The sequence below is a fragment of the Triticum dicoccoides genome, chromosome 7B, assembly GCF_002162155.2.
Source record: "Triticum dicoccoides isolate Atlit2015 ecotype Zavitan chromosome 7B, WEW_v2.0, whole genome shotgun sequence".
Lineage (NCBI taxonomy): Eukaryota > Viridiplantae > Streptophyta > Magnoliopsida > Poales > Poaceae > Triticum > Triticum dicoccoides.
The window spans coordinates 401,049,603-401,069,390 of NC_041393.1; the positions used below are offsets into that span (position 1 = coordinate 401,049,603).

A 19,788-nucleotide genomic window follows, 5' to 3' on the forward strand; every position below is an offset into this window, starting at 1 on the left:
GGCCGGCCTCCTCCCCTCCTCCTTTATATACGGGGGCAGGAGGGCACCCCAAGGGACACCAATTGTTTAGCCGTGTGCGGTGCCCCCCTCCACCGTTTACTCCTCCAGTCATATTGTCGCAGTGCTTAGGCGAAGCCCTGCGCAGATCACATCACCATCATCTTTACCATGCCGTCGTGCTGACGGAACTCATCTCCTTCGTACCTCTACTGGATCAAGAGTTCGAGGGATGTCATCGAGCTGAATGTGTGCAGCACTCAGAGGTGCCGTAAGTTCGGTACTTGATCGGTTGATTCGAGAAGACGTTCGACTACATCAACAACGTTAAGTTAACGCTCTCGCTTTCGGTCTACGAGAGTACGTGAACACACTCTTCCTCTCTCGTTGCTATACATCTCCTAGATAGATCTTGCGTGAGCGTAGAATTTTTTTGAAATTGCATGCTACGTTTCCCAACACCATTGGACAACCCACAAACTCCATGACGTACTCAGCCGGAAGTTTAGGTGATGAGGACGAACAATCAACTATATGTGCAAGGGGGATGGGGGGGGATAAATCATACTTGAGAAGGCTGTTGCGCTAGATCTGGTGCGCATGTGTTGTCCACCTTGCCCAACCTCAGCCCACCTCCTACGCCCCTCAATCCGCCTCCCCGTGCCCCTCAATTTCGCTCGCACCGCACTCTCTCGAGGCCTCGCCGCCACACACCATTCCAAGAGAGAGACCAAGAGGAAAGAGATGTAACATGTTTAGATAGGTCATGGCCTCGATCTACTGGACAACCACTTGTGGATTTGTCTCGCTTTCCTCATGTCCCGTGTAGACAACCACGACCGATGCTGAGGGTCCCCTCCCTGTCGCTCGTGGATGGCATGGCAGCCATGGCGCATGAGCTCCACGTCCGAACAACGGCGACGCGAGGACACTACGAGGGCAGGCGCCGGGAGGATCGCGCATCCAGGCTCGCGAGGAGGGCAGGCGATGGGAGGATCGCGTGAATGTAGACGTTAATGGGCCGTCCCAAGTATGCCGTTGTGACGTGATGTGAAAGGTGGACGAAAGATAGGAATGGTGGGAGTGAGGCGAGACTACCAACTGAGAGTTTAAAAGTAGAGATGCTCTGTTATTTGCCTAAATGTTCAATGACGATGATACATAAAAACCTATATACTTGCGCTAAGATATAGGCAAACCAAACAATATTATACCATAAGGACTTGCTAATATTTTGAAAATCCACGTTTAAATATCTTTTCCGGGGGAGATTCGCGTGCTATTTCCATAGCATCCCATGTCGGACAAATCAACACGTGATTCTAGCATACGAAGCCCTAGAGCCTTTCTAGACACGCAACCACCTATAATCGCACCGTCCGCCCAAAAACCCAACGGCCGGGATCTCCCCTCATAAGTCAGAGCCGCCCACCCTATTCCGTCCAAGAGACTGCGCGGTGGGACCAGCGGACCGGGGGACCCACATCTCAGCCACCGGGCGCGCTCCCCGCACGCCGCTTACAAGGGGCCCCTTTGCTTCGCGATTCGAGCCTAAAGCTCGCGAGCGGCACAGCGAAGAGAGAGAAAGAGACGGGGACAGAGGAGAGAGAAACCCCAGGTCTCGCCGCCTCGCCTTCATCCGCTTTCGCCTCGCCGCCTCCGCGCCGCCCTCCGTTTCGAGGAGGAGGAGGAGGAGGAGGAGGAGGAGCTCCAGGGTTCGCGCCGCAGCGGCGGCGGCGGCGCCGGGTGCCTGCGCGAAGGCCTCGAGATCTCGTGGCGGCGCCGCCGGCTTTGTGTGGTGGTTGTGGTGGGTGCGGCGCCGTCTGCTCGGTGAGTTGGCTCGATCTCTCGCCGCGGCGCTTCCAATTGAGCTGCTCCGCCCCCCGAATCGAGGGTTTTGGAGGCCTCCTGCTCTTGGCGGCCGTGCAATAAACTAACCTCTCGCTTCGGGGGGTTAGGGTTAGGTTTTGGCTGAATTGTGGTGGATTTGGGTGGCCCAGGCGGCGCATTGCGCTCGCGAGCACACTGGTCTGCGTGTTCCGCCACGCAATGATGGGGAAGACGCAGAAGTTCTCCAAGGGGCACCCGCTCGGTTTTGTGCCGGACTACCGATATGGGGTGGAAACTGTGGGGGTGTCAAAGGGCCTTGGGAATCCTGCAAGAAGTGAAGCCAAGAGAAAATGCATCAACCTGAATACGGACGAGGGGGCTGATGCTCCCGGATTTAATGTGCCGCGGGTGGTCTTTGAGTTGCCGAGGATGTCGGCCTTGGATAGGAATGAGCTGGAGATGAGGCTCCGCGACGAGCTCGAGCAGGTCAGGGCCCTCCAGAGTAGGTTGTTTTCAAGAGGGGCTACGACGAGCATGAATGGTGGGACTGCGTCGGCTCCCAGAGGCGATTTCAACAGCAATAAAAAGGATGGGAAGCTCAGGAGGAGCAATTCAGTGCAGTCTGGCAGAGGATTACCGCCATCAATTGCCCAACCAGTAGTCAGCTCCATTAACTACACAGCATCGTTTAAAAAATGTCAGGAGCTTCTGAAGAACCTTATGAAGCATCGCTCTGCAAGCCCGTTTGTTATGCCAGTTGATCCTGTGAAGTTGTGTATCCCTGATTATTTTGATATAGTCAAACACCCAATGGATTTGGGTACTATACAGAAAAAGCTTAATGCTGGTGTGTACCCTACACCTTGGGAGTTTGCCGCAGACATGAGGCTTACTTTTAGCAACGCTATACTTTATAACCCAGTCGGTAATGCAGTTAACATAATGGCCCAGACTATGAGCAGTGTTTTTGAACCCAGATGGAAGCCTATTGAAAAGAAGCTTCCCCGACCTGATGAGGAACTCTCTGCAATTGAGCCTTCAAAAAATGATGCAGTTGAGAAAAATATCGTTGACAATAAAGAGCCTTCTGATAGAAGGCCTTCAAATAAAGGTGCATATAAGAAAAACACCTTTCAAAAAGAGGAGGTGGTTGCCAAGCCAGTTTTGCACCCAAAGAAGAGGAAAGCCTCTCCTTTGGTTCAGGATGCTCCAGTAGCATCAGTGATACAGATGCCTCAGGCGGCTGAGGAGGTTCCAGTGGTACAAACTGCTATGGGGATGATGACAGATGAACAAAAGGTTGCTCTAAGCGTAAGACTACAATCATATGGTGGATTCATTCCAGAACATGTAGTTGAGTTCATAAAGAGGCATGTTAATGATGATAATGATGCTGATGAAGATGAGTTGACTATTGACATGAATGCTCTCAGCGATGATACCCTGTTTGAATTACAGAAGCTTCTTGATGACTATGATAGAGTAAATCAGTCTGGAAACCCTACAAAAGATGAGCCTCATGAGGTTGAGGTGGGTGCTATTGTATTTGAGATTGATTTTTGTTAGGTAATTTATTACTGACCATTGTTTCCTTCTGTTCAACAGTTCCAAAGTGAATATGGACTTGCCAACTCATCAATGCATCATGAAGGTCGTTTTCTCCTCATTTTTTTTTCCGTGGCACTGATTGTTGTTCTAAGTTAATACTGTATACGTCTTAGCAGGCAATGAGCTTGTTGAGGAAGACATTGATATTGGTGGGAATGATCTTCCACCTTTAACATACCCCCCTGTGGTATTTGAAAGTGAAACAGCAGACAGAAGCAGCAAGCTTAGTTCTTCTAGCAGTTCTAGTAGTGAGTCGGGATCATCCTCCAGTGGTATGTATTTTTATCCATTTATCTTCACATATTACACTCCCTAACTTTGTATCTTGACTTAACTGTTACCAGGCCCAGCGATATGTTCTTTTGTTTTTACTTTTTACCATATCATTCAATGTTGCATGCTGCAAATTGATAGCTTTGCCCCTTAAGGCTGTTCAAATTCTTCCCCTGTGCTCACCTATTTGACAGAGTAACGATTCTTAGTGTCAGCAAGTATTGATAAGTTGAAATCAGTAGTATTAAACAGTGTCCTGTTTGTTTCTAGTTTGATACTTTAATTCAACTTTAGAAAGAGATGGCCAACATGCTAAATGTTGTTCATAGTAACTCTCCTTGCTAGCAATCTGATTGAATCCATATGGCAGCAAAAAGAGCCCGTATGCCTGTGTGTGTTGGCAGTGCTAACAGGTTGATTCTGTCGGGCCAGTTTCGAGGCACAGTAACTGTTTAAAAATAATAATTGTTGCTGATAAATCACATATTGGCTGGCGTTCATTATTTGTGTTGTGATGGTAGTTCTCATGTTAACATGGTAGAATTTTGTTCTTATCTGCGGGGCAGCAATTGATGTTCACTTTTGCTGATACTGCTGATCATTTCTTATTTAGGATCTTTTTTTAATTAATTCCCAGCTAACTGTATCAGGCTAACAGCTAGTAGCACTTAGTAAAGAGCACTATGATACCACAACATGTGTGAGCTGGTAGTAACTTTACTTATGCTTCCTTTGTGAAATTCCTTTTCTCCATTTCATTTCGCATGAATCATGCTTATGAATATGGGCTATATAATGCCCAAACGCATTTCCTTGAGGGGGATAAAAAGGGAGAATGAGGCAGCAAAAACTGAGTGTTTCTGTGAAACATTTACTTTGCCTTACTTATATGTACAAACCTCTTTGACATAATATGGCAGTGTTAACCATGTTAGAACATAGGTTTAGTACTGTAAACATTCCTTGTTTCCTCATGCCAAATGCCATAAACAGAAGTTCACATCAATTAATTCACTGGACTATAGTAGTTTCAACTGATAATTGGTGTAGTGTCCGAAATTATAGAACATATTCTCTAATACCATGCTCTAGTTTCACTAATAATGCTATACAATTTTCCTGCTATATTGGACAACCCTGTGCATCTTACAACCGTTCTCGGGAACCATTTGGCTGGCCCACTCTAGGTCTGATATTAAACTAAGACCTGTTTTTTAGGTTCATTGAATTATAACTTTTGAATACCCACTTTTGAAAACCTGTCTCTCTTGGGCTACATTATTATGAATGTCTGTAAATTTCCTTCTTTCTCTTTTACACGATGAAACCAACATGAAGAAAACTACCCGATGTCCATAAATTTCTTTCTTTCATGATTAAACACTAATGAGGAAACAAGCCAATATCTCTTGGTGCATGGTATTCCAGTTCAGTCCATGTGATTTTTCATGCCGTGATCATTTTATTTCTTCTTATATCTTCAGGTTCGGATTCGAGTAGCTCTTCTGGAAGTGATTTGGGTGCCAAAGTTCCTCCGGCAAACATTGGAGCTAAGGTGCTTCCACACACTTGCTGTATTCTGAGTAGTTTTTAGAACCATACAAGTCTCAATCAAAATTGACATGCTACTTACCAAAAGATTATTTTGAACATCGGTTTCTCAATGGTTGCTCTCTGTTTACATGCAGGAGAACGTACTACCTGTGTTTAGCTTGGACCAGGAGAACGGTAAGAGGTTGCACAAAAATACATTGTTTTTTAAGCCAAACCAGCTCTTGCAAGCACATCATGAAACTAACTAGACCACTTGATTCAGTAACAAAGCCAGCCTTCAGAAGTTAGCTCCTGTAACCTATTTCTCATTATGACTCGATGGATTAAACTCAGTCGAAGTTTTAAAACTTGAAACGATGTTAGGATTGGTGTTTGGCTGCCACAAGCCATCCCAAACTATAGACAATCTGAACAATTTATCCTGCCAAAATTAAACTGTTAGAACTATTGGCAAATTGAATTACACGTGGGGTCTACTATTGTGCATAGGATGGGACAATTCAGCCAAATCTAACCTGTTTCTTTCAGACGAATTTTCACCTACAACACGTTAAAATATTTGGAGGTGTGTTAAATCCAAATTGCATTCAAGTGGAGTCTAGCATCCGGTTTAACCCATCTCTTCAGAGCCATATTGACCCACTAAGTATTAAACTGTTACAGAAAGTGGCGGATTGTCACTTTACAACCCAGACTGCGGTCAAATGGAGCCTGTTATCTGGTTTAACCCATCTCTTCAGAGCCATATTAATCCACTAAATATTTAACTGTCAAAGGAAGTTGTTTATCATCACTTCTTTACATGTGGGTCAATTGTTGGGCCCACATGTTATCTTTGATACCTTCCTTTGAACTCTCTGTACTTCTTTTGAACTTGTGTTTTTTATATAGAATTTTAGAAACAATGTGGAATTCAGTTGACACCCAAACTTATCACAGTGCTTGTTGATTGGCTTTGCTGTACTTCTGCAATTTTGGAATAGCTACTTGTGTCTTATGTATTTACTACTTTCAATTGATATTTTTGCAGATTCACAGGATACATTGAATATACAAGAACAATGTGCTGACCGTGTACCTATTTCTGCTGATGATGAGGGTAAGCTTGTACTTTTATGCGGTCTCTTAATACCTGGAGCATGTTTGGTACGTTTCTTAAATGGATCAATATTTCAGAGGAGAACGTGTCTGATAAAAAATACCGAGCTGCCCTTTTGAAAAGCCGCTTCGCTGATACAATTCTCAAAGCTCGTGAGAAGGCTCTTGATCAGGTATGTGTTGGAATAGTTTATTGCATTGCTGCCTGGTCTTTGGTGGATGCTATTCCCAGTAAGATTCACATGATCCTTCATACCAGGTGAAGGATCCTGAGAAAGTTCGGCGCGAGAGGGAGGAGCTTGAAAGGTTACAAAGGGAAGGTGAGATGAAATTGGTAATATTTGGGCTGGTATGCGAGCTGCAATACTGTGTATTGAGGCACAATCTTCATTACAGAGAGAGCTCGGTTACAAGCTGAGGCTAAAGCTGCCGAGGAAGCTCGCAAGAGGGCTGAAGCAGTAGCTGTTGCTGAGGCTGCCGCAGAAGCTAAACGCCAAAGAGAACGTGAAAGAGAAGCAGCTCGTAAAGCCTTGCAGCAGGTAAACCTAGGACACAATTTGGCAAGCAACATCTTGCTTTGTTGATATCCATACTCTGAAGTGCAGATAGTATTGATTGCTCTTTTGGTATCCATACTCTGAAGTGCAAATATCATTGACCCTGCAGATGGAGAAAACTGTAGAAATCAATGAAGGGAACCTCTTCCTGAAAGATTTTGAAATGCTTGGAACAGTCACAGGTGAACAGAATCTCAACTTGGTCGGTGCAATGAGTCCAAGCCATACGCCTGAGCCCCTCGGATTTCAACTTGGGGGCAACCCCCTAGAACAGCTTGGATTGTATATGAAAAATGATGACGAAGAAGACGAGGAAGTCGAGTCCGCAGATGAACCAACAGTTGATGTTGAGGAGGGCGAAATAGACTGACAACTTATGGTGCATTTTCAGTGATAATCTGAGTGGAGCCTGTGGCGTGACTGGACCAGATAACTGTTTTTTGATGTTTTTGATATATGAAGTGCACATCACCCTGGCGGTTCCATTCCTCTACAGAACTTATGAGCTGCACAAGTTTTTGGAGCAAAATATGGTTGATCAAATGTAGTAGCAGGCATCGGAACCAGTCTTCATGCATGCGGGGTCCCATGGAGTCAGCCCATCTTTGGATGGGTTCATTGTTAGCCATGATGGAAGTAATGGACGCCCCTGTGCTTTTCTGGATGGATATCTGGAAGATGATACTGAGGGAAAGGGGGGTGTTAGGGGGGGATGGGTGGGCTTGAGGTGGGGTGCGTCCCTGGCTCTTAGAACAACTAATGTGAGCCGTTTTGGGGTAGTTTCGGTGACATTTCATGTTGTGAATGTAATCCTGGAAACTGTACAAAGAGGTTGCCTGATAGATGGAAAACCGTTCTTTTTTCTTCTGCACTTGCATCTCTCAGCATTACTTTATTTATCTCTCTTCATATTGTTTGGGATATCCCAAGTTTACCTCGGATTAGGATATATATAGGAGGTAAATTATTTTTTGTAGGATGCGATAAGCTTTAATTGGCTGCTGAGACACTTGCGGTGTAATCAAGGTGGTGGCTATTATTTATTTATTATTGTTTTCTCCACCAAAGAGGCGGCAAATTTATTTATTATATTGGTAATGTTGTCTAACTTTTTTTTTGGCAAATTTAGTTGTTAAGAGGCGGCAAATCCTGCTGTTTTTTTTGCTAAACTTCCTAGGGGACGTTCGCTGATCCTATTATAGCGCTTGGAATAGGCGTCAGTGATCTTCCCTGACTTTTTCGAGCAAGTTTTTCTTTTTATTTTTTTCTTTTTCTTTGAGGAAGGATCTTCCCTGACTTATTCCGTGCTGCGTTTAGGTTGATTAACTGGGACTGTTGATATATTCGAACTAAAATAAACATCCACAGAACAGCATGTGTAAAGGCAAAGGAGAAACATAATTAAAAGCTTAAACATATATCTCAGGAATAATCTATAGCAAGAAAAGAAAGAAAGAAAGAAAGAAAGAAAAAGAACACAGACATGCAGGAATAATCTATTCAAGAACAATCGCAACGTATGGATCTTTGCACTTAATTTGATACTTGTCATGGTATATATGAATCCTTGCGCCTATTTACATAGCTAGTGCTCTGCAAAATAATACGAGTACATGCATGAAAACTCCCGGCGCTGCAAGCGGGCTGGACCCCTTCACGATTTACCACCAAACACAGCCCTCCTCCGGTCTAAACTAAGCAGACCGTCCGACATCTGCGACAAGCCGTGATACCATGGTCTTTCTTCTTTGCAACGACAGAAAATAAAATAAAAACCGCAAATCGCGAGGCGATGATGATGAACGGCAGTTGTAGTGATCTATGAGTAGAACTTGTATGTCTTGGCAGAAATGATGATCTGCCTGAGCCCTCCGATGGGCGCGATGATCATCAGAATCACACCAAGGACGATGCAAATCTGAAACCCGAAAGGAAAATCAGGATGGAATTATCGTTTGAAACGGATAATAAAAGCTTTGGATCTCTGGGTTGGTTCTTACCCAGTTGGTGAACCATGAGAGGCTGAATCTCCTGGGCTTGCAGATGATGAGCCACATGATGCAGGGCAGCTGCAGGCAGCCATGACAGTTACATATGGTCCAACCTCACGAGAAGCTCTGAATGTAAATTTGCTGTGATGAAACGTGTCTGATGAAAATGCTTACGAAATATGTCGTCGGCGCGAAGGCCAGCCCGCCGAAGAACCCGATGAGGCCACCGAAGAACGGGAAGGTCATGCCGACGAACATCGTGAAGGCTGCACATGTCGGTGTTTTGGTTGGTTATTCAGTACAAGATGCCTCAAAACTTGAGATGAGATTAGTCAACGGCGCATTACCAACATAGATGGTCCGGGTGATCAGACGGAGCGTAATGCCTGGTGCGAACTCCAGCTTCCTCACCAGAAACGTCTCCATCATGTCAAACACTGGCATCGCGTAAATCTGCACAGGAACAATCAAATTTTGTTGTACCGTCAGATATATCGTCCTAGCGCTGGTACAATGTCTAAGTTTTAGGTATCCAAAGTAACTGAACGAAATGATTGTAAGGATCTACGTACCTGGTAGCTACCGATGAGGTGAACGACGACCATCATGTTGGCCATGGCGATGAGCCACTTGGGCTTGTTGAGGGTGATGAGGATGTTGTCGTCGACGCTGTTGCCGAAGGCCCAGTAGCCGATAAATGCCACCGGCATGTAGCAGGCGGCGATGATGATGTAGGCGACCACCACGCCCTTCCACATTGGCTTCTTGGACGGGTTGCCCGGCGTCGATGGGATGGTAGCCTGGATTTCTAGCACGACATTGTGGCCGGAGTAGGAGAAAGCCACGTCGCCGAGCCCACCCAAGAAACCGAACACCTGCCCTGCTGTCGTCGATGCCCGCAGGCTGTAGTCCACGTTCTCCGCCCTCCCCTTGTCCAACGAGGCGCCCCAAGCAATTGTTGAGTAGCTGCATCACGAGTTATTGTCAACGGCTGCAGAAACTTGTCGGATTTGCTACAGTGAGTACATGAAAGCTAGTGCTAGTGTAGACATTCGGAATTAACCTGAGTGACATGACGGCTGCGGCGAGGGAGATGCCCGAGATGGAGTTGAAGTTTGGCAGCTGGGAGAGGACGAAGTGGACAGAGGCGAAGATCATGATGAAGTAAGTGAGCTTGATGTCCTTGCACTTGCCGTCACAGATCACGTCGTGGAACTTCTTGAGCGAGTTGCCGCCGGTAACCATGTACACAATGTTCAGGCTGACCTCGACGACAAGCTGCTGTGGCACCACGATCCAGAGGCCGAGCTTATCGCCGAAGGCGTGCTGCCCGAGCTCATGGTACCGGTCGAAACGCTTCCCGGGGACTATCTCATGCATCTCCACCATCTGCCACAGCGTGTACACCGTGATGATCCACGACAAGGTCATCACCGCGATGCCAGGACCCCTGCACGAAAACAAAAACATCAGCGAACTCCAAATGATTTGGATCATGTCATTGCAAGTCCGTAGCTTTGGAAACTGCCCGGCTGTGAGTATGACATGTGGGACCCACATGTGATTCAGATTGCCAGTCACAGCTTCAGAAGCAGAAAGAGGAGCATATGGTTCCAGTGTATGGATGTCAAGGCGGTAGCAGTACATACCAACCAAGTTCAGACATGGCGTAGGGGAGGCTGAGCACCCCAGCGCCAACCATGGCGGTGACATTGTGGAAGGCCGAGTACCACCACTTTGCTTTCCTCGACGACGTGATAGGAAGCCAGTCATCGATCGCCTTCTCCCGAGCAGTCCTCTCATCCTGTAGGTTTTCAGTATTTTGTTAGCTATAGATATCATGATCACATAACAGGAGTTTTTTTTTCAAATTTAGAATATCACACAATAAGAGCTAGTATGCCTAAATTATTTGGGACTTATCAGCAACAATTAATTTGTTGTAACTTCCTGTCATCTCTTTCATTTTTGATGTCATCTAATAAACTTAAGAGACGGATAATTGGCAACTTTGAATTTTCAGAGGTAGAGTGATTCCGTTTCTTCCGGGCAGTTGACTTGTCACATGGCCAAGTAGTCACCAAAGACAAATATATCATCAGATGCTGCTCAATCAATGCCACCTCACGGTAAACATGTTTGATTTTTCTATCAAGCACGTTCACCTAACAATGTTGCATGATACTGCTAGTCTCGGAATACTATGTTTGCATATCTGGAATACGGAAGTTCTTTTCATAAAGCATCCATTTTCACAATTTCTTGTGAAAATCCTCCATCGACAGGATATTACCAGAATCTCATTTTGAGTTGATTATTTTTCAACAGGGCTAAGCGCCTTTCCATTTTTTTTCATTTCTTAATACAAATAAGTTCTTGCATGAGATGTAACCATTTTGCATTCTATATATAGCATAATCAATCGCATGGTAGAAATTAACACCGAGATATGGATATGCAACTATATTAAAATGGTAAGTAGTCCACCGCAAAAATAATAGTAAAAGGAAACTAGTTAATGGAGAGTTTAAAGAGTGTGATCTGTATATTTTTTCGTAGGCAAGTGCGAGCTATTTCTGGCCTTGGAAAAACAAGGCTGGACTGAAAGTACAAATGAAGACCGTTCATACTCGTTAGTCCAAGTACAAGGTGGACCATACGACGGAAGCAACAAAAGGATAGGAGACTATTTTATTTCTTTCCATTTTTTTTTCTGAAAAAAATGTGGAACATACTCCTACTAATTTTTTCCATATACTATATTTGAAACAAGAAACGCAACGTACATATTGTAAAACAGACTGGATGATGATAATTTTAAAGTAACACAACAGCTGGAAAAACAGCGAGACATCACTGATTAATTTAAAGGAAAAAAGGTAAAATTCCGCAGTTAAGGCAAAGCATCCGGAATCACACCGATCATATGACGCTGATACTTATGTACACACGTTCTTTTCTCTTCTTGATCTTTTGTAGGAAAAGAAACCAAAAGGTACTAGTCCAAAAGCACCAAGAAGATGAGATTGGATATTAGACACCACCACAATTTCACACGGGTTCCTCCCCTCCCCTCAAGAAAGGGATTTCACATGAAGAAGATGAACCGGTGCTACATGCCGGGAGAAGAGAATCCTCCACGCGAAAAGAAAGAAAACAGCGTTTTCCTTTTGTCCTTTTTGCGCCAACAGGTGGGGCTCTGTCGATTTCGCTTCCCCGCTTTTGGGAACTCCACAACCCCCGACCTTTTTGTTTCATCTCTCTCTTTCTCTCTCCCCTCAAGAAACCAGATACAAGAAACAGAGTTTGAACATGATGAATGGATTGTTTCGTGGACGCAGAAACATAACATTGCGAACAAAAACAGATCATATCATACAGACGCAACACAGAGAGAGAGAGAGAGAGAGGAGGGGAGGGGGAGAGATTTGACCTTGGGCGGCGTGTAGTTGTCCGGCGAGGCCTGCGTCCCCATGGCGCCTGGCTTCCCTTCCGGCGGCAGGGAGCTTCCCTTCACCAATGGCCGGATTCACACGAAGGAGAAGGTGGAGAGAAAGAAGGAGATGGAGATGCAGCTCGCAGCCAGGTATGGAGGGGGCCGAGTCGTGGTGGTTTTTATAGAGGGAGATTCAGGCGGAGGCGAGGCCGGCGCCGTATACACTGTGAGCGATCGAGGAGCACGTATCCCGCGGGGTTAGTTATGAGTTTGTTTTCCTTCTTCTGTAGCCTAGCCTAGAGAAAAAAAAAACTGGAATATCGTTGGGTGGACCGTTGACTCCACGGATGCAGCGGATCCGGTGTTCCAGCGGCACGGGGAGTTTGTTGTGGCACCCGCGTCTGTGTGTCGTTCGTTCCTCCGCGAAGCTGGCGGGACGCCGTTCGTCCGATCCTGCCGCTCTCGACAGTTGCGATGAGGCCACGTCGCGGGGCTGGAGCCACTCCGGGTGGCAGAACGTGATGTACGGACTATTCAATTCTCTTTCCAAGCTTGTGCACGTGAATCTTTTTTTAAAGAAAAAAGCACCCAAGTGGACACGATTCTTTCTCTCGTAATTTAGATCCCGTCGCGGCGTAAATGCACCTCTGCGCTTGGCCCTGTTGACAGCCACACCAAGTTGAAGGCTTGCCAAATTTATATACTCCTATGTACCACGTTCACGTGCCAAATGCGTCGAAAAGGAAACAACTCCAATCGAACACTTTATGGTTTTTTTTTGGCGAACACTTTATGGGTTTGACTGTGAATAGTCGGCAGCCCACTTTTTTACAGTACGCATATTGTCGAAGCCGATTTTAAAACAAACATTCGTAGTACTACGTGCAAAGTTTCAGGTAGCATCGGTGCTAAAAAAGATTTCAGGTAGCATCGGCAATGGACTTAGAGCATCCCCAGCCGTTGGCCCTTAGGGGCGCGTAAAATGGCCGCCTGTGGGCGAGCCGGCGCAAAAAACTGGCCTGAAGCGAATTGGTTTCCAGTTGCCGATCCCAGGGCTGCCCCTAGACGCCGTCTAATTTAAAAAAAAAACATTCGACGAAGTTCGATTAAACTTGACTAAAATTCGGTAAACTTGGCATATAATAGACATGTTCGCGGTTTACAAAGCAAATTTATCTAAAAAAGAAATCGCTGAACGCGGAGTAGTCGCCGTTGTCGCCGTCGCCGTCGTTGGCCTTCTCCTCCTTGACGCGGCCGCCCCTGCTGAACCCCTGCCCGGCGTCGCCATGGCGGACTGGTGGCGGTGGCGGCGCGTCGTCATCGTCGCTGTCGTCGAGGACGACGACGCCTCATTCGTCGCGGCCCCAGCGGCGCTGCTCGAAGCGCTGCAGGGCGGCGCACTGGCGCTCCATCTCCATCTTGAGGTAGTCCTTGCGCGCCCATTTCAGGGCCGCCTCGTCGTCGAGCTCCACGTCGCCGTGCTCCGTCTTCACGGCGGGGAACCCCGGCCCGGCTCCGTTTTCACGGCCGCGAGCTCCGACTCCGTCTTTGGCTTGATGAAGCGCCGAGGAGCTGACGAGGAGGCGCGCTGGCCGTCCTCGTTTATGACGATGCCGGCGCTGCGAGTGCGCCGGCAGAGCGGTGTCTCCGCCGCAGGCTCGGCCTTGACGCCGAGCAACGCCGGAGAGGGGGAGGAGTGGGAAGAAGAGTGTGAGGAGGAGTGCGAGGAGGAAGACGAGCAGGAACTGAACCTCCTGGGCATCCATTGCCCGGCGCGCCGGCGGTGGGCCGGGGCGGCCGCCGGGGGAGGGTATGCCAGCGGCGGTTCGTTGCCGCCCTCAAGGTACGCCAGCACGCCCTCGAGCGTGCGGCCGGGGGCGCCCCACCACACGCGGCGCCCTCGCTGTTCTTCATGCTGCCCACCACCGGCGCCTTGTTGATGGACGTCAGCCTCTGCTCCTGGCGGCGCTCGAAGTACGCCGCCCACGCCGCTTGGTTGTCGCCGGCATACTGGGAGAGGGCGAGCTGCTTGTCAGTGAGGGAGGCGCGCACGCGGTCGACCTCGGCGGCGAAGTAGGCGGGGCGCGCCTCGACATCGGGCAACGGGGGAATGGGCACTCCCCCGTTGCTGAGCCTCCACCCCGTCGGCCCGGCGCGCATGTCCAGCGGCGCCGGGATGTTGACCTCGAACAACAGCCACGACTCCCAGTCATGGAGAGAGAGGTGGCCGAAGCCGTTAGCCGCCGCCGCGTCACCGGGGAACGCGCGGCCATCGGGGATGTCGGAGTGAGGGAGAGGGAGGGAAGAATCATCGGCGGCGGTGCACGGGAGAGGGAGAGCTCGACAGTTAGGGTTGATGTGGTCAGAGACGAGGGAGGCCACCGGCTTATATAACCGCGCCCGTGTGTACGCGTGGCAGGAGGGGAAGCGTCGCCGCGCCGCCCCGTGACGCGCCGCCCGTGATGAGGAATTAATGGCAAGGCTGACCGGCGGTGGCAGCGTGACAATCTTGGCATTGATTTCCACGGGAACCGAGGCGATGAGGGCGACGGAGCGGCCGTCTCGCTGACTCCGCGGGCCCGCGGCTGTTTCGCGCGAAAATACTCGCCCCGGCGCCCCCGGGCGCCCGCCAGCGCGCCGGGTTCTGCCTGGGTCCGCCGGCGCTGAATTTGGCCCAAGCCGACAAAAAACGGACTCATGGGAATGTGACTGAGCCGTTTTCTCAACGTCCGTGCGAAAAATTTGCATGGAAAGACCGTGTTGGGGGGCGCGGCTGAAGATGCTCTTAGCAGTACATGCACACCATGGACGAACTCAGTTGCGTATACATATTTTAATCGCAAAAAATAGAGCACCAGAAGGACAAATGGACATGAACTGCTCTCACCCGCGCACAAGTTATCTCGCGTTAACGTGTTAAAAATATGTGTCTCCTTCCAGAAAAGGCGGCTAGAGTTCGTCTTTGTTTATGTGTATTCAGGTTGGATTATTTTGATCTAAATTTTTCTTCATTGACGTCGCTTGTTGTTTTGGTGCGTTGGTCTTACGGGGACTTATCACGATAAATTCCTGACTGTCTACTATAACAAGTTGTGCCTGGCTCTAGGGAGGGAGGAGCAATGACAGCGGCGCGTCTACGGCTCACTTCAATGCTTGTAGTAGTCTCTATGTGGTCTACAAATCTGAATGTAATTTTTATTATTTCTGATGTTCGCTATATTGTTATGATTGAAGATGAATAGATTGAAAGTTTTTCAAAATGAACGTGTTAAAAAAATCCGAGTCTCTATCACACTAGGTGAAGTGTTTTTTTTTTTTTGCAGGTGAAGTATACAAATTTCAGCGTGCAGTACGTGTTTGTGGGATTAGCCACCATGCGGCAAGCCTCGTAAGCTATACAAAAACAAGCAACCAACATTGTATGTGGACTTGCCGTGTGCCTATACCACGTATGCAGTCCAGTTTAGTGGCGTCCGCAGGAGCATCAACCCCTGCAATAGCAAACCAACCCGTGGTTGAGATGGCTAGGTGGATAGTTTAGCCCATCATAGTTCAAGTCTTACTGCTCGCATTTATCCTGAATTTATTTCAGGATTTCCGGCGATAAGATTTCAGTGAGAGCAAACGTTTCCATCGACTATGAGGCGCCTACAGTGGTTTCGTAAAATCTCAAGACGATATGCCGGCTCAGTCTCTCGAAGGTGCTCATAGGTGCAGGGTGTGCGTGTGTGCCGTCATAGGGGTGAGTATATACACGTTTATATGAGTGCTTGCGTTGTGTTAAAAAAAATCAACGCGTGCAATACATGAGTTGTTGTCTATTCCCCGTCTTTGAAAGAATGTACTTTCAACTTTATTGAAAAGTCAAACTTTTTTATGTTTGACCGTATTTATACTATAATATACCAACATTTATGCCATCATATTAGTAGCATGAGATTCATGATAAATATATTTTCGGCATATACCTATTTGGTTTCAAAAGCATTGATATATCTTTGCATAAACTTGATCAAACTTTGAGATAGTTTGACCCTATAGTAAAGTTGGAAGTAAACTCTTTCAAGGACGGAGAGAGTACCTCTCCTTGTCAACTTGTCATTGATAAATAGTTGTGTTGAATATTTGACCCAGTTATACATGTCCGCTTGTCAAATAGCACTTTATTAGGTCGTTTTCGTGATTTCTCAACACTGTTCATGTTCTCCCATATGTAATTTTCTTAAATTTTTCTTGCATTAATAATCCTCTCTCTCGTTTTCCCTCGCAATTTTAATAACTTTAAGAGTTATTTTCATGACCTCAAAAAAGAGAATTTTAATCACATTGACCGACAAATAAATGTGAATCAAGCAGTGAAATCTGACACAAGTTCTCATCCAATGAGCTCCTAGAATTGAGGGCGATGGTGATAATGATGACATTTGGGTGGTGAGGGTGGATGCTCTCTTCTCGGCTGTGTGTGTGGAGTCTTCTTGGCAGCCAAGTTGACCCGTGCTATGCGAAAGAAATGACACCCATGGCGTTGACACAACAGATGCCCTCTCCGCTCCGCGGCTAGGCTAGGCTAGGCTCCGCTCTGCTCCGTGCCGCTGGCCACTCTGGCCGCGGCGGCCACCTCCCTCCGTGCCGCCTCGCCTGGGATGTTGCGGCCGCCCATGCCGGACCCAGCGTCTTCCCGGGATCCCGTCTCCCCACCGGCCAACCTTCAATGCCCTAGGGCCCGGGGGGGGGGGGATCTGGATCCCCTGGTTCTCCCGATGCGCCATCCTCCTCCCTCTCCCCTGCTGCTCTAGGGTGGGGGACGCTTCCACAAATCCTACAGCGGGGTGCCGACCTCGAGGGCAGCTCCTTCCCCGGACCATTGGCTCGGGGCCTGACATCCCCGCCTGAGCAACCCCGGCTTCGATCCATTGTGGTAGTGCCCTCCTCGCCACCTACTTCGGAGCCGACACCATTGAAGAGGGATGGTCTCGATATCAATCCCGCAGGAGCAAGAAGGCCAACAAGAATCCGCCAGGCAGCTCAGGGTGCCGCCACGGGCCCGGATCTGGGCGCCCCCCCTCGCCGGGGCGCAAGGCCTTCTTAAGCAAGTTCAAGGGCCTCTATTTTCGCTGCCTCATCCCGCACCACCGCCGCGTCGACTGCCACGACCCACTCCATTGCATCATCTACAAGCTCCCAGGCCACCTCGACAGGGAACCAAAGAGAGGGCGGGGCCCAAGCCCGTCCGGTGTGAGATCAGCTGGTGTTCCCAGCCCTGCCCGCCCTTCCCCGCCTCCGATGGCCCGCCGAACGCCCCCTGCATCGACCAAGGGCGCCGGCCGAGAACCAGCCACAAGGTGATCGCCTCCACTCCGAAGATGGAGCAGCAGATCTTCCTGCTGCAGCAACACGCGGTGGTGGTCACCGTGGTGAGCAAGCTGCACACGGCCAGCCCCCTCTCCATCGGTCGGGCCATCGAGCGGGTATTCCAGATCCCCGCGCATCTCCTCCGCGTTACCAGCCACGATCCTGAGGATTTCTTCATCCACTTCACCATGCCGGCGCACAAGGATCTCGTCGTTCGGCGGGGATCGATCATGGTGGACGGCGTCTCCTTCCTCCTGGAGCCGAGGAGGGAGGACTCGCACGCGGTACACGACACCTGGATGCTGCACGTCTGTGTCATCATGGAGAAGCTGCCAATGCAGCTGTGGACCCTGGATGGCGCGAAGGACGCGCTGGGCGACAAGGTCATCATCGACCGCCTCGACAACCACACTTTCGAGCGCGCGGACACGAAGCTCTTCGCCATCTGGGTGTGGGTGTGGCAGCTCCACCACATCCCCACCAAGTGGACACTATGGAAGCACACGAGAGGCACTGGACGGGTGGAGGAGATGCTCGGCTTCTCACTGCCGAGCCGGGCGGTCGCACCACCACCCAACCTGCTCCCTTGGGACATTCTGGTGCACATCGATCGCATTGAAGACTGCACGCGGCTGTCTCCCCATTCCTCTCACTCCGGGCAGAGCGGCCTCCCCTCCGACGACGACGATGATCGCACGTACCCGTGCTTCCCCCACGCGGGTGGCTGGGTGTCAGGTGTGGAGGATGGCAGGCCATTGCAGGACCAGGGACCACGCCTGCGCCCTCCTGCGCAGGTGGCTTCCTCAGACTGCAAGTGCATGCCCTCGGCGGGCCACATGCGTGGCCACGATGGCGACGACATCGGCGGCTAGAGGAGATCCTGGAAGGACACGCTTCTTGGGCAGGGTCGCGGCAAGGAGCCGGCCATGCTCCCTCCTCGATGGAGCATCACCGCAGCCGCACCCCCACTTCGCGCCACAGCCAGGGCCACCCTCACGACAGGCGCTCGGGCCACGCTGCCAGGGCAGGCAAAGGCAACCCCCGTGGCGCGTCTTCTTCCGGGACATCGGCGCCCTCGACCAACCCACTACTGGCACCGGCCCGACCCCTGCCCAGGGCTCCGGGGGCCGCGCAGGAGGGCGACTCGGTGGTGGCCTTCTTCAACAAGGTGGGCAAGGAGCTGCCCCCTCCGCCGTGGGTGGACCCAAGGGTGGCCGCGATAGACAAGACAGATGTGGCCACCGTGGAAAAGCCCCTTCGCTTCGAGGAGAACGCAGACGCCGTCAGCAACAACGAGGATGACATCGACATCGACATGGCCCGGCCCTCTCCCTCGCCCGACACATCCCGAGAGCGGCTACAACACACTCCCTGCAGCTTGGCGCAGTCACCTCCCAGGTGTGCCACCTGCAGATCACTGAAGCTGGTGGGAGTGGCGCTCCGGGTCAGTTATTAGCCAGCACCGCGCCGTCCGTGCTGGGGAAGGCCCCTGCTCATGCCAAGACGCCGAAGCGCACCAGACCTGCCGCGGCCCCATCTCGCCAGAGCGCTCGTCAAGCTAGCAATCCATCCAACGTCCCTGTTAGCCAGAGGGCCACGCTGCGCATCGTTCATGCCCTGGGCATCCTAGGGACAAAGGAAATCATGACGGCCAAGGCAGCAGAGGCGCTGATCCGCCGTTTCGACGAGCCGCTCTCTGACTCCGACATCAAAGCCATCGCCAAGCTCACCAACCTTGATGCTGCGGCTCTCAGGATTGCCGCGGGCATGCACGGACCAGACGGAGAGGCCTCTCAGGCCATCGCTTCACCATGTTAGGGCTCCCCAGTAGTTTTAGGCTTCGGTAACCCCCAATGTTTGGCTGGGTAGAGTTAGGTTCTGCTATGTGTTGTAACAGTCTAGTGTACTCCTGCAATAGTGGCGTAGTTGATCACTGGCAGAATTTGGGGCCTGTTGGTGGCCGCCGGTGACCCCCCAGGCCGAGGGTGGTGTACTTGTGTTTCTTTTCTAGTAGAATTAGTCGTGGAGCAACCACCAGTTTCCCAATGATTGACACAAACTGCCCAATTATGAGCTGGAACGTACGAGGGCT

General features: G+C 49.6%; 2 protein-coding genes across 2 annotated transcripts; one reads left to right on the forward strand and one right to left on the reverse strand.

The window, feature by feature from the left end:
• The first annotated feature begins 1,582 nt into the window (after nucleotides 1-1,582).
• LOC119335279 (transcription factor GTE9-like) lies at nucleotides 1,583-7,388 on the forward strand. The gene is made up of 10 exons (XM_037607420.1): nucleotides 1,583-3,357; nucleotides 3,433-3,478; nucleotides 3,552-3,707; nucleotides 5,193-5,263; nucleotides 5,397-5,436; nucleotides 6,293-6,361; nucleotides 6,439-6,533; nucleotides 6,620-6,680; nucleotides 6,757-6,899; nucleotides 7,027-7,388. Exons 1-10 carry the CDS (start codon nucleotides 2,047-2,049, stop codon nucleotides 7,285-7,287), a joined length of 2,253 nt encoding a protein of 750 aa, XP_037463317.1. The 5' UTR covers nucleotides 1,583-2,046; the 3' UTR covers nucleotides 7,288-7,388.
• A 1,009-nt stretch (nucleotides 7,389-8,397) lies between these two features.
• LOC119338471 (lysine histidine transporter 1-like) lies at nucleotides 8,398-12,543 on the reverse strand. Its single transcript, XM_037610803.1, has 8 exons — nucleotides 12,342-12,543; nucleotides 10,558-10,712; nucleotides 9,972-10,358; nucleotides 9,481-9,874; nucleotides 9,256-9,361; nucleotides 9,083-9,174; nucleotides 8,918-8,986; nucleotides 8,398-8,835 (listed from the first exon to the last, which is right to left on the reverse strand). Exons 1-8 carry the CDS (start codon nucleotides 12,381-12,383, stop codon nucleotides 8,737-8,739), a joined length of 1,344 nt encoding a protein of 447 aa, XP_037466700.1. The 5' UTR covers nucleotides 12,384-12,543; the 3' UTR covers nucleotides 8,398-8,736.
• Nucleotides 12,544-19,788: the final 7,245 nt, after the last annotated feature.

Bases quoted from the DNA above. Each gene is read 5' to 3' on its own strand.
- LOC119335279 (XM_037607420.1), top strand. From the start codon at position 2,047: ATGATGGGGAAGACGCAGAAGTTCTCCAAGGGGCACCCGCTCGGTTTT. The intron at 3,358-3,432 runs GTGGGTGCTATT...TCTGTTCAACAG, and splicing joins ATGAGCCTCATGAGGTTGAG to TTCCAAAGTGAATATGGACT. The intron at 3,479-3,551 runs GTCGTTTTCTCC...ACGTCTTAGCAG, and splicing joins CTCATCAATGCATCATGAAG to GCAATGAGCTTGTTGAGGAA.
- LOC119338471 (XM_037610803.1), bottom strand. From the start codon at position 12,383: ATGGGGACGCAGGCCTCGCCGGACAACTACACGCCGCCCAAG. The intron at 9,175-9,255 runs GTAATGCGCCGT...CGACATGTGCAG, and splicing joins CACCCGGACCATCTATGTTG to CCTTCACGATGTTCGTCGGC. The intron at 8,836-8,917 runs GTAAGAACCAAC...TTCGGGTTTCAG, and splicing joins TCTCATGGTTCACCAACTGG to ATTTGCATCGTCCTTGGTGT.